The sequence below is a fragment of the Brassica napus genome, chromosome A1 (assembly GCF_020379485.1).
Source record: "Brassica napus cultivar Da-Ae chromosome A1, Da-Ae, whole genome shotgun sequence".
NCBI lineage: Eukaryota > Viridiplantae > Streptophyta > Magnoliopsida > Brassicales > Brassicaceae > Brassica > Brassica napus.
In genome coordinates, this window is record NC_063434.1 from 7,318,659 (window position 1) to 7,331,094 (window position 12,436).

The 12,436-nt window shown below is 34.2% G+C and overlaps 2 protein-coding genes and 1 pseudogene across 2 annotated transcripts; 1 reads left to right on the forward strand and 2 right to left on the reverse strand.

Moving 5' to 3' along the window:
- The first annotated feature begins 4,027 nt into the window (after positions 1 to 4,027).
- Positions 4,028 to 5,255, forward strand: BNAA01G13000D. Its single transcript, XM_013883007.3, has 5 exons — positions 4,028 to 4,363; positions 4,501 to 4,567; positions 4,667 to 4,715; positions 4,836 to 4,880; positions 5,026 to 5,255. The coding sequence occupies exons 1-5, from the start codon at positions 4,142 to 4,144 to the stop codon at positions 5,090 to 5,092; spliced, it is 450 nt and encodes a 149-aa protein (XP_013738461.2). The 5' UTR covers positions 4,028 to 4,141; the 3' UTR covers positions 5,093 to 5,255.
- Positions 5,256 to 5,487: 232 nt separating this feature from the next.
- On the reverse strand, positions 5,488 to 7,756 carry LOC111214120 (annotated as a pseudogene).
- A 1,094-nt stretch (positions 7,757 to 8,850) lies between these two features.
- On the reverse strand, positions 8,851 to 10,909 carry LOC111214118. The gene is made up of 7 exons (XM_022716267.2): positions 10,716 to 10,909; positions 10,510 to 10,596; positions 10,186 to 10,413; positions 9,915 to 10,070; positions 9,673 to 9,723; positions 9,427 to 9,573; positions 8,851 to 9,316 (listed from the first exon to the last, which is right to left on the reverse strand). Exons 1-7 carry the CDS (start codon positions 10,869 to 10,871, stop codon positions 8,939 to 8,941), a joined length of 1,203 nt encoding a protein of 400 aa, XP_022571988.2. The 5' UTR covers positions 10,872 to 10,909; the 3' UTR covers positions 8,851 to 8,938.
- Positions 10,910 to 12,436: the final 1,527 nt, after the last annotated feature.

A 12,436-nucleotide genomic window follows, 5' to 3' on the forward strand; every position in this document is an offset into this window, starting at 1 on the left:
ATTGGCTGTACAAAATTGACCAATTCTTGTTGAATATTCTAACTTATAAAGTCTTTGGACGACGACCAGTCGATGTCAATGATGTGACTAGTGAGTTAAAACTTTTGGTCATATCTGCCAGGTCAATGGAGTGCCGTTTTTAGTAGGGGTAGCCATAGACGAATAATATTATAACTTTTAGTATTTACTAGGAGCGTGGCCCCGCGCAAGCGCGGGATAGTTGATCTTAAACTTGTATTTTGTGTTAGAAGATATGGTTGTTGAAAAAAAACAAAGTTTCTATAAGAAAAGAATAAGGAATTGAGGAGATGGTCGTTCAAAAAAAGTATACGTAAGAGATGATAGGTGAAGTTAGAAACATTAGTTAGGAGATGGTATATTATTCATAGTGGATGTCTATTGTATGAGTAGGCTTTTTGGAAGCTTTAATTTGTTTGTTTTTTTTAGCCAGAGGTTTAAGAGGCGATAACGCATACTTTGAAAAAAAAACTGTTTGAGAAAAAAGAAACTTGAGAAGAAGCTGATCGGAGCATAAGTGGTCGTTTTTGGAACCCATAAACAAACCAGATGCTATTTCTCTTAGTTTGAAGCGAGGGTGAGAGATTGTTTTTTCCCTACTGCAAGTCCTGTAAAAATGCATTTGGGGCATTCATTAATCTGTTATTGGATAAAAAACTCATGATTTAGTTTGATGATACGATCCATTAAACTGGACCTTAAAATTTTGAGTACAACTAACTATTGTATTTACACAATTTAAATTAAACAAATTATCTCCAATTAGACGTATTCTCTAAAATAACCTGACATGAGTCTGTAAACATTTTCTACGTTGAAACAATGTCGACAATAGCATCGTGTTGCTATGTGAACATGTATTGATACACTAAGTTAGAACATGCTTATTTTTCAGACGTTCTATTTAATTTAAAATCCAAGTAACTCTTTTCCCGGTGGGAGATGGTTTGAAGATATTTCAAGACACAACCAAAGATCAAAGTAGGGAATACATAAGAAAATATTTATTTCAAATGACACGATAGCTATAAGTGGAGATGACAATTCGGTCTTGAAACTATCACTCAGGGGGCGTTTGGACTATTTGGCTCGTCTTCAAAGCTGGGCAGTTTTGCTTCATCAACTCCCATTGCTCTTTTCGCCGCATCAACCGTGTTGCTGGCAGATGATGTTGCTTGTCCAGCTTGGACATCCACGACTGGAGCTTGGCTGCTGCTGCTACTCTGAGACACAATTGTACATGTATATTATTTAAGATCTGAACGGAAAAAGTTATTAAGAACTTAGATTACCCACCTCTGGCTGAGTGCCAAAGAAGATATCTCAGTGACTGCAGAGATGGTGAAAAACGATTCCTTGCCACTTAGCAGTTCAACGCAGTTTGGTAGCTCCGGTCCTTCATCACCTCTCATCTGTAACAATTTTCTATGATTGTTACAATTATATATATGATTCGAGGGTCAGAGAAATCGTAACAATTTTAATAATTTTAATGTAATGTGTTAGAGCAAAAACAAACCTCCGCAAGAGCCAGAATGTTTGCATCTTTCTTGCTGACCTCCCTGTCAAAGACCACAAAACGTAGCACTTCGTTGTCGTCGTCAACAGCCAGTTCAACGGAACCTGGAAAGAGAGTAGGTTAGCTGTGAACGTGTATTTAAATTATGGTGTTCTTTTAGATATGAGAGATGATTACCATTCATACCTGACTACTGACGTTCGGAGGAACGCATCTGTTGTACCGGAGTGAAGTGTCGGATTGGAGAAACACAAATTTACAAAGTTTCCAAAGAGAAGATTCTGTTTCTCAATTTATACGCCCAGCCCGTAAAAAAAACTTCAATCATGTAAACAATCAAAACATAAAACATGAAGATCAACAATGTTCACAACTAAGCCAAAACTCAAGAAGCACATGTTTTTTTACCTTTAGCGCTCCTTGCACTGATTGAGCAACTTTTTCCACGACCGTTTCGTGGTATTGGGTTCCCCTTTGAGATGGTAGATAAGAAAGCAAAAGCCAAGTCATCCCTTGGTCCATAATTTTGTTCGTATATTATGGGTTTGACAGTTGCCACTGAACTGCTAATCATGGTGAGCGTTTGGAGTCTCAGCAATATAACTTTATATAGCGAGGATGGTCATATCGGTTCGGAAACGTGTTACATAATCATTATTGATGGTCTGAGTAAATAGGGGGAGATGTAGTGATTGGAGAAGATAAAGAGTTCGTGTAAGGAGTTCATGGTTTTGAAGGAAATTGCAGGAGTAAAAGAACCCTAGATCTCACTAAAGAGAATATCAGACGACATCAAAACTTATTTGGGCCACTACGGGGATTTGTTTCATGGGCTTGGCTTCAGCCTTAAATCTAAAGATATAGGCGAAAGACTTAACGAATATGTCCACATATCAGTTAACAGATTTATTTAAGTTCGACTTTATCTTTCTGGTGAAACCCACACTATTTAAAATATAGACACGTGGATAACTTTAGGAGAAGCAAAAGTGCCTCATTATATATGAACCGTATCAAGAGCTCTGGATTGGGCTGCGCGATAGGTTTAATGGGCTGCGACCAACACGGTTTCAAGAGAGGTTCGGGATTGAGCTGCAAGATGGGTTAAATGGGCTGCGAAGGTGACTATTTTTTTTTGATTTCAAGCCCAATCTGCCAGTGACACGGCAAAATGATTGGTTGGGAATATTTTGCCTAGGTGGCACCCCTAAGAAGCCTCAAAATTAAGCCCTTTTATATAGTGGGATGATTCTTTTTGTATTTTGATTTTTTTAATTGTTTTGTTTTGAAAAAAAATATGAATATTTTGTTTTTTAGATATTTAAATAATTTACGGATATTTACAAATATTCACAGTTATCTCATCCATTTTATTTAATATAAATAAATTTAGAAAGAAAAAAATTATACAAATTTTTTTTAAAGAAAATTTACATAATATAAAATAAAAAATTAACAATTAGTGGAACTATATGTTTTGTAAATTTTTCAAATGAATTATTTTTAAAATGAATTATTTTCAAACTAACAATTAGTTTTAACTTACAGACTCCTCTTCGTCAAACTATGTTGCAAGAAAGATAGCTAAGAATGTCTTTTGTAATGGTAGATTATAGTCTTGCCCGGCGCTTGGAGGATTGTCATGGATGCAGATCGTATTTGTCAAGAAAGTACATTTTGAGCTCTTTAATCTTTTCCTTTAAGATTAAGCTTTTTAATGTAATTTTTTTTTTGCTTTGTTTTCTTTGTTTTACTGAACTTATCAGTTGTTATCAGACATTACAAAAATGAAAACTTTTATAAGTAATTTTGGAGATAATAATAATTATATAATTTTTTTTTTAAATTACATATTTCTCTATATACATATATTTGTATAAAAACCGGAGGGAGTGGATATTTGTCTTTGGAAATTTAGTATTTTTTATTTGCTCTAATTTTAGTGAATATTAATTTTTAATATTTTCTTACTCTAAAGAATTATGAATATCGATATTTTTTGCATCAAGTCGAAATAATAACGAATCATATCAAATTTAATAGATAAAATGCCTAGTCCTATTTTTTAGGGCCGGTTTTCTGGTCGGCTTTGAATCGTTTTTTTTTGCCGATCCTTTAGGTTTAAAAAATTATAACCAAAAATCCAAATAGATAACTTAAAAGAAAATATCCATAATATAAAAATATATTTAAAATACTCAAATAGTCTTAATATATATAAAAAATTCGAGTAGTTCAAGTATCCGATCGAAGTCTCGGACAAAACCCGACTCCAAACTGAGACCAGCAATTCTAGAAAATATGTACTTTGCTCGAGATTCAGAACCCAACCGAATCAGTTTTAGAATATTTAGAGTAATGCATTTTTTTTGTTTGTTCATAATTGCATTTTTCACTTTATTTTGTAGTTTATTTTTTTTTTGCAGTAAAATTGGAAATGCTCTCAGTTTGACTTTTCCGGTCGGATATTGCTCAGACTACATTTTTTAATATAGGCAAACAAAAAGAGTATAGGGGTAAATTGGTAATTTCGTAAACTCGTAGAACGCTTCAATGACGCCACATCGAGTAGGAGCTACCGGAATTAACTAACTAGCGGGGAATATGGAAGCCGGAGCTGAATCTGATGTGGATCGGCCGGTTGATAGCGATTCTCCGGCAGCGGAGGAGTCTGGATCCAATCAAAACAGCGGCGGAAGATCGGAGCCGTCGCCCTCGAACCAAGGGGAGATCTTGAGAACACTTTCGACGGTGGAGAAGGATTCGAAGGCAATCGCGGAGAGCTTCTCGTCTCTCTTTGTATCCCTCAGATCGACTCTCTCCGAGGTTAGAATAAAGATGAAACCTTTGTTAAGTTTGATGACACTTTGATCTGTTTCTTGTCATAAAAAAAAAAAACTGATTCTTTATTTTATTCGGTTGTAAGTTTTGTTCTTATGAGACTTTGTTTGGTGGTGGGATAGGCTACGAGTAGCTCGGTTGATCACATGGGTTGCTTCGGAGATGCAGCAGGACGGCTTCAGGAAACTGGTGAGATTAAGGCACTACCTGTTTTTTGAGTTTACTTGTTTTGTTTAATACTTGGGAGATATAAGTTTGATGTTCTTTGTTTTTTTGTTAATTTTGCAGCTTTAGATGCTTCTACTAAAGGGAACCGTTACATCAACTCTTGCCTTAGGTACGTTCGTAATGATCTTGATTTTTTTACTATTTATCTGAACTTAGAGAACACCGAGTATGCGTTCATGATTGTGAATTTGACAACGGCTTCTTCTGTGGTATGGTTTTGGTATGCAAGATTGAACGAGGAGATTAAAGGCGTTGAGAATCTGGCGGCTAGGTTGTATCCTTTATATGGTTCTTTGCGTGTCAACCTTGAGTTTTGAATGTTGAACACCACAGTGACACAGACATTCATTGTTTTGCTTTTCTTACTTGTGGTTTTAGTTGGAGATTGTTTCTAGAATCCTTAATAAATAAATGTGCAGAAAGCACCTGAGGAGAAATGTGGATGTTCTTGACACGGCTGTGAACAAGCTTCTCCGTCCTCCGTGACAAGTCATCAGCTTTCACGGACTTTGGATCACTTGTTTCTCGTACAGATTTTGATTATTTGTTCTTTTTGTAACAGAAGGTTATATGTTTTAAAAAGTTTTTGTTTGTTTGTTTCGTATGTTGACAAGTGGTGATAAAGTAGAATGCAGTTGATTTCCGTTGATCTGACTTTATTTGTTCACTATATGAATGGAATCTAACTTGACTACTGTTCCCATTTTGAATAAACATGGTCAAAACCTCCGAAATATTACTTTAAATTCTTCTACACAAGATTATAAAAATCCAAAAGTGGCTTCGGGCTCCACTAGCTAATACTTTGATTTGCATGACACACAAGTCACAACAACGGTTAGCTCTTCTCACTTTTAAAAGCAGGAACCGTTTTAATTATCTCTAAACCAAAAGACCGGTTTAGAGATAATTAAGGATCATCGGGTTGAGGCAGCATTTAGTCCAGCAAAGTCTCTGACAGTGTAACCAATCTTCTCAGACTTTCCTACTTCATTACTTGTCTGAATTTCAGATACTCCGAACACTTAAACGACTCGTAGCTCCTGCAATTTCCCTCAACAACGATTACCTGTGGCGCAAGTATCACTTTCTCATCCTCATAGCAGAGAAAAAACGCCAGAGAGACCCTGTTCGCCAGCTTTCTTAATACAACTCTGTTGAGACGATCTCAGTCGTCCGTTACTCCATGCCTGCATAAGATCTTCAGTGTTCACAAGAAGAAGCTCCTCACAAGGATTTCTATCAGTCTAATTTCCTTCCTTAGACCTCATCCACCAACTAAATCTTGATAAACTAATCCGTTTGTCGGTATTATAAAATAGAAATGATGAATAGTTTATAATAACTGAATGTGACACTTTACACTTTGGTTATAGTTTCATTAGTTTCATATGAGCATATAAATCTTGCAACACCTCAGATCATAGATCATGCCCCTATGCATCCAGCAGGACCTCCATAATAAAGAGTTCTTAACCAAGGTTCTTTTTCCCCATTACCATACAAGGTTCTGTAAAACTTCGAACTGGTCTCACGTGCCTTCAGATGGTTGATTTCAGGATCTATAACCTTTTTAAAACCAGTGATGACTTTGATACTGTTCACATAGGCTGCCTTGCTTAAGCCCTCCCCAGGCCAATGCCCACTTCCCATAACTGGAGCCTTCTCTGTCACCGGACTGTACACTTGACCTCCCCAAGCTGCATAATTTGCTCTTTTATCAAAGCCTGAGTCCAGGAACAATGACGCAGGCCAGTATCCAACGTTCTCATCGTTATACGCAAACCACCAATCTCCACTAGCAAGATCCTGTTCTTGATTAAGAAAATATGAATATACAAATGGTTTTGATGAGTCGAGATTAGAGAATCTGGAGTTTACCTGATACAAGCTCAACCTTATTTCATATTGTGTGCCATTATAGATGGAAACTGGTTGAAGAAGGGCACCAAGTGGTATGTTCTTGCTGACTTGGACATGTTACGTCGTAACAGCCGAACTTGGGATTATCTTTCTGTTAATGGTATATACACACATATCATTTAAGACCTTAAGAAGTTGAGAAACATTAGCACAAGCTCTTTACTGGTAATACAAAACTTACACTCCAGTATGTGTATAAGTGAACATGATCATTAGAGATTTGGTACAGCGATGGATTCACCTGTTGCATTACATTTTTGTCAACTTCATATTCATGTCACTTATTAAATAACATAGGAACCAGAAAGGGACTTACCATCCACCCAACAGAAATGCTGGAGAGTCGTTCTTTAGGCCCTCCGGCACTGACATGAATGCGCCACTTATTTGATCTTGCGAGACTTGTGGACCCCACAGGTTAAGATGTCCTTTTACTCCATAAAAATTGCTAGGTCCAAAGTTAACCGTTGCAGCCTAACATTCACATAAAGAATAACTAAGAAAACTAAAGAGGAGAAATAATGGTTAGTACTCTCACTAAGTGTTCTTACATAATGTGGTCCAGTTACATCAGTATTATTTCTCTCTATAAGAAAATTTCTTGGACCACTGAATCCAATGGACTTCAAACGCTGTGCATGCATAAGATCTTGCATTGTAGTGCTTTTTACAATTACTGTTCCGTCTGGGCAGTTTATGCCCTCTTGCAGATATTGCAAGGGATCAGCTTTCCATGAGATGTTGTTGCTTATGATCCCTTCAGGTACATTTTTCGGCTTCAGCTGCATATACGCCAATGCGTTTACAAAATTATTATCTACTAGAGAGCTTCATCTTTGATACAAAGCTAGTTGTTTGTGAATGTTGATAAGAACTAAGAACTCTCCAGAAAGCAAGAACCTGAACAGAGTGGTTTTTGAGGAGATGATGATCAAAGGCTAGTTGTTTGTGAATATTGATACAATCAAATATATCACCTTGTTTGGTCTGTTCAAAATCATTATGATTAGATGTGATTTATAATTTAAATATCTAAGACCGGTGCAGGCTTATTAGGTCAACCTTGAAACTCTTGATTGCAGGTTTGTTCATAGCGTTGGGTTGTCTTTCAAGTTCTTTCTTCTCTTCTTCCGATGGTATTGCTCCACATTCCTCAGCTGATTCAATGACTAAAATAAGAGTGAATGTTAACAGAACCAGTAACACAAAGTTGTTGAAGGAAGCCATTGATTCCTCAAAAGTTGCTCTTATATCTTTCTCCTGCATGCGAACGAATATATATCTATATATATATATGATTAGAGAGTTTGCTCTCTTCAAGTGCTTACCTAAACAAAAAAAGAAAAAAGAAAAAAAAACAGTGTCACTTATAATTATTGAAATTTAAGGTAAATATAAAAAAAAAAATTAGTAAAATCAATAAAGTAGTAGTATACCAATAGAACAATTAAAAGCAAATAACTGAGTAAAATCAATAAAAACATTACATACAGTATAACTTCTTTAAATTAATATTCTATAAATTAATATACACTAAAAATCTCTATAAAATAATATAATTTTATAGTCTCAATTGAGTTTTTGGTTCAATTAGTATATCGATAAATTAATATCTCTATAAATTAATAAAAAAATATAGTTTTGGTGTAGTCTCAACATTATTAATTTATAGAGGTTTTTTGTACAAGATTATGGAGCAGTTATTGGTTAAAAATAATATAATCCATGTTGCAACCAACTAATATTTGTAGGAAATATTGCTCCTTATTTCAAAGATATAATTAAAAGAACAAAAGGTCCTTTTTATAATGTAATATACGCTGGCGTAGCTTTCATTTTTCTATGGGAAAATAAATCAATGAAATTTGAGTGCATTAATGAAATTAATTGCTAATTTGCTACTAAAACCTCTGACATTAACTCTGCTTTGTAATACCTCAGCTAAAGCTTATTTAAGCAAGCAAAAAAGTTTAAAGGAGAAGCAGAAAGTAGCTCGCATAATCTCTTCTAATATAATTGAGTGAACACACACATGCCAAAAGTTTTTTGTATCTGTTTTTCTTTGGGAAGGGAGGAATTCTTTTATCTCTCCTAAATCTCACAAAAGAAGCTTTAAGATCAGAACATCCATTTTACTTAACTGTATTTTTGAACATATCTTACTTTCATTGGCTCAACTTTCTTGGATACAATAAAAGAGGTAATTTAATAATAAACATGAAATAACATATCAAAATAGATTAAGCTAGATATATCTTTTAAAAGAAAATGACAGTAAATTAGAGATAAAGTTTGAATGCGCTGATAAAGTTTTCACGACATAGTTAAATATCCATTTTATTTATTTTCTTAAATTTTAAACTGAAAACAGAAGATACTTAACCAGGAGAGATCTTAAACACAAGCTACCTAGAATGTGCAACCTCCTGGTCCTCCATAGAAGATTGCGTCATATGGAACTTTACTATCTGATTTGGTTTCTGCTTTATAACAATTTGGGGTGGTTGAGAGTGGATTTACTGTAGAAATTGGTGGCTTTGATAGTTTGCCGTCAATTTCATCAGCCACTTCAATACCATTCACATAGGCTGCCTTCAAGTAACCTTCAATAGGGAAATGCCCACTTCCCATGTGTGGGCTCTTCTCTTTCACTGGACTGTATACTTCTCCTCCATATGATATCAAACTTGCTCCATGGACTAAACCGACTTCTGTGAACAATGATTTTGGCCAGTATCCAACATTTTCATTGAACACCACCAACCACCAATCTCCTGTTTTACTATCCTGCTTAGACAAAGCATTGTTGCATATACAGCTGCTAATTTGGACCTTATATATTCATTAAATTTTACTAGAGAATTAAGCTTTCAAATGATTTAATATGAGGATGCTACCTGAAAGATGCTGATTTCTATTTCATATTGTTTGCCACCGTATGTAGAAACTTGGTTAAAAAGGTAGCCCAGCGGGATTTTGGTGCTCACTTGGACAAAACCAGGGCATAATGTATTGAAGCAACCTGTCTTGATAAATCCATCTGCCTGTTTACAAACAAAGAATAGACTGATATATTTACGACAAGACATCATGAAAGTGGGAAAAGTCAAGATATAAAAGACTTATATGTTTGGAGAACATACAGTCCAGTAGGTGAATAAGCGACTGTGGTTCTTGTTTAGCCATTGGTACACCTGCGAGGGACATAATAATAAATGTAAACTGATGAGTGCAATCAGGGAAAGCAACCAGAAATGCAACAAATCCTTGACTTGCTGTCAATCCAGCACTAACTTTTCACATTCGAACATTGATATAATAATTAATGTAATTTGATGAGTGCAATTTCATATAAATGAAAGAAAAACACAAGATTCTGACTTACTATCCATCCAGCTCTAATGCTTTCAAAATGTTCATAATTGCCTGTGGCGACAAGCATACTCGCAGAACTGATCTGAGTGGGTGAAACTTCTGGTTCCCAAATGCTGAGGTTTGCCTTTCCTCCATAATTGTCATATTTGAACTCACCCACGGCAAACTAGTTTACACAGAGAACAAATAAGAAGAAAGAGTGATAAAGTTAAATGCTCATTGTAGGTGAGGATATGCTCTAAGTGAAGGAAAATATAATGAATTAGCATATGGTTAAATACATGATAACCAGTTAAGTCGATATTATTGCCCTTTGAAGAAACATATCTTGAATATTTGGACCCCATGGATTTTAAACGGTGAGCTTGTATAACATCTTCATGTGTGATCCTCTTAACAATCACTGTCCCAAGTGGACATCTTATCCCATCTTGTCCAAATGCAACAAAACCACCATTCTTTGAATTGTTGTTGTTTATGGCCCATTTAGATGTATTTGTAGGCCTCAACTGCACATCATAGTTTCAATCCATTCACATAATAATATAATTTCAGAATTTCAACTAGCTTCTTGTAGTAGCAAACTTCTTATATGCACGAAAAACCTGAACAGAGTGGGTCTTGAGCATAGGATGATCAAATGCTAGCTGTTTATTAATGTCGATGCAATCCAATATATCACCAAATTCAGTCTGTCGAAATGCAAAAAAATAATTATGATATGATCTGAAAATAAAGTGATTATGGTCGCATAAACAAGCCAAATTTATGAACATAATATGAATATGGTTTTGAAAAGGCTATAACTTACCTGGAAGCTTTTGATTGCAGGTCTATTGACATAGTTGAGTAATCTTTCCAGCTCCTTTCCATTGTCTTCCACTAGTACTTTTTTGTGACTCTCGGCAACAATAATGAGAATTAGTACCGAAAAAGTCAGCAGAGGTAACTTATCAAAGGAAACCATGGCTCTTATGACTGACTATCTTTACCAAAAGTTTAATGAAGCACAACAATTATATACGGTATCAATAATTTCGAGACTATTGATACCAACGAGGCACCAATATACAATGGTTGACAAATGTCCCTTCCTAAATCCCTTTTTGAGGATTCTTAAATGAGTCATTAAAGAGCAAACTTTAAGATAACTTTTTTTTAATAAATTAATAAATTCCCAAACTGTAAAAAAGTAGTCACCCTTTCTTTCAATTTATAACTTGTTTTGGTAAATATTAATTTATCTTTAGTATAATTAAATAAAATAGTATCTAGAATAAATTATGTTTCAATTTTACTTTAAATATTTTTTAAATAAATATTATGTAACTAATATTTTTGCATTGAATTTTAACACGATTTATATTTTTTTATAGAAATCCAAAATAATGTGTAAATTAAAACAAAGAAATTAATTAACAAAGATGGAAGCAATTCCAGTCAACTAAATAGTTTATAACTCGTATATAATTTATAAAAATATTTTTATCTTTCTTTATTTTTTAAGATAATATTAATGTTAAATAATGAATCCAATTGCAAAAATGATATGCACAAATTGAAAGAAATCATTAATAGTTTTTCCTATCATTGTTAATTTTTATAGCATATTAAACTCTCCAAATTGAGGGTACGAAAAATAGAAATAGAAATCCACAAAAGATATATGTATATCAGAGATTAAAGATATTTTATTCATAAACCAAAGATTTACAAGATGTGAAAGAGTCTGACACAAAATATATAAGCATGAATTTGGAAGATATCAGTTGGTGATGTATTGATGGAGCTCCGAAAGAACATAATATTTTACAAAACTAGTATGGTTATGTAGTAAAGAGAGATCTACCAAAAGTATGATTGGAGCCATAAATATTCGAAAGAGTCTATTATTTTCAAATGCAGAATATGAATTTTTGATTTAGGAGATGGAGTGCACGAAGACTCTAGATACTAAAAAGCTAGTATTTGCAACTGAATACTACTTCTTTATTCTCAATTGGTGAAAATAATGTCTACACTGACAGAATGGTCGGTCTTCACTATATATATTGAAGAATTTTTACGCTATAAAGAATTTTTTTTCCCAAATTTTGACATTTATCATATCCAAGGACGAAAATATAATGGCTGATAAATTTGTACGAGGTGTTTGGAATTTATTTTCTGATATGATTTATGTTGATTCAGTTCTAGCTAGCTAGTTTATAGATTTGGAATCTTCTTAAGAGTAGTGTATACCTTTTGTTAGAAAAAAAACAATCGAAATTTAAAAAAAATACACGTCCATACGTTTAAAATTTATAAAAAAGCTTTGATATCTTTAGGTCTTTACTATTGATGATAAAGCTAAAAACAATATAATTTAGAAGCCGTTACGCTTGGAGGATGTATGTTCATCTTGAATCAACAAAGGGAAAGTACTATATATATGACATTGTATAGGTGGGGTTTTGAAAGAACAAAATCCTTTTTATAGGATAAGGATGGTTCCATACCACAGGATTAGAAGATAATAGGGACAATAAATAC

What these genes read in the sequence shown, in the direction of transcription:
- BNAA01G13000D (XM_013883007.3), top strand. Translation starts at nt 4,142, where the DNA reads ATGGAAGCCGGAGCTGAATCTGATGTGGATCGGCCGGTTGATAGCGAT. An exon ending in AGGACGGCTTCAGGAAACTG is followed by an intron (nt 4,568 to 4,666) that starts GTGAGATTAAGG and finishes TTAATTTTGCAG; the next exon opens with CTTTAGATGCTTCTACTAAA. An exon ending in GAGAATCTGGCGGCTAGGTT is followed by an intron (nt 4,881 to 5,025) that starts GTATCCTTTATA and finishes ATAAATGTGCAG; the next exon opens with AAAGCACCTGAGGAGAAATG.
- LOC111214118 (XM_022716267.2), bottom strand. Translation starts at nt 10,871, where the DNA reads ATGGTTTCCTTTGATAAGTTACCTCTGCTGACTTTTTCGGTACTAATT. An exon ending in CTGCAATCAAAAGCTTCCAG is followed by an intron (nt 10,597 to 10,715) that starts GTAAGTTATAGC and finishes GCATTTCGACAG; the next exon opens with ACTGAATTTGGTGATATATT. An exon ending in TCGACTTAACTGGTTATCAT is followed by an intron (nt 10,071 to 10,185) that starts GTATTTAACCAT and finishes TGTGTAAACTAG; the next exon opens with TTTGCCGTGGGTGAGTTCAA.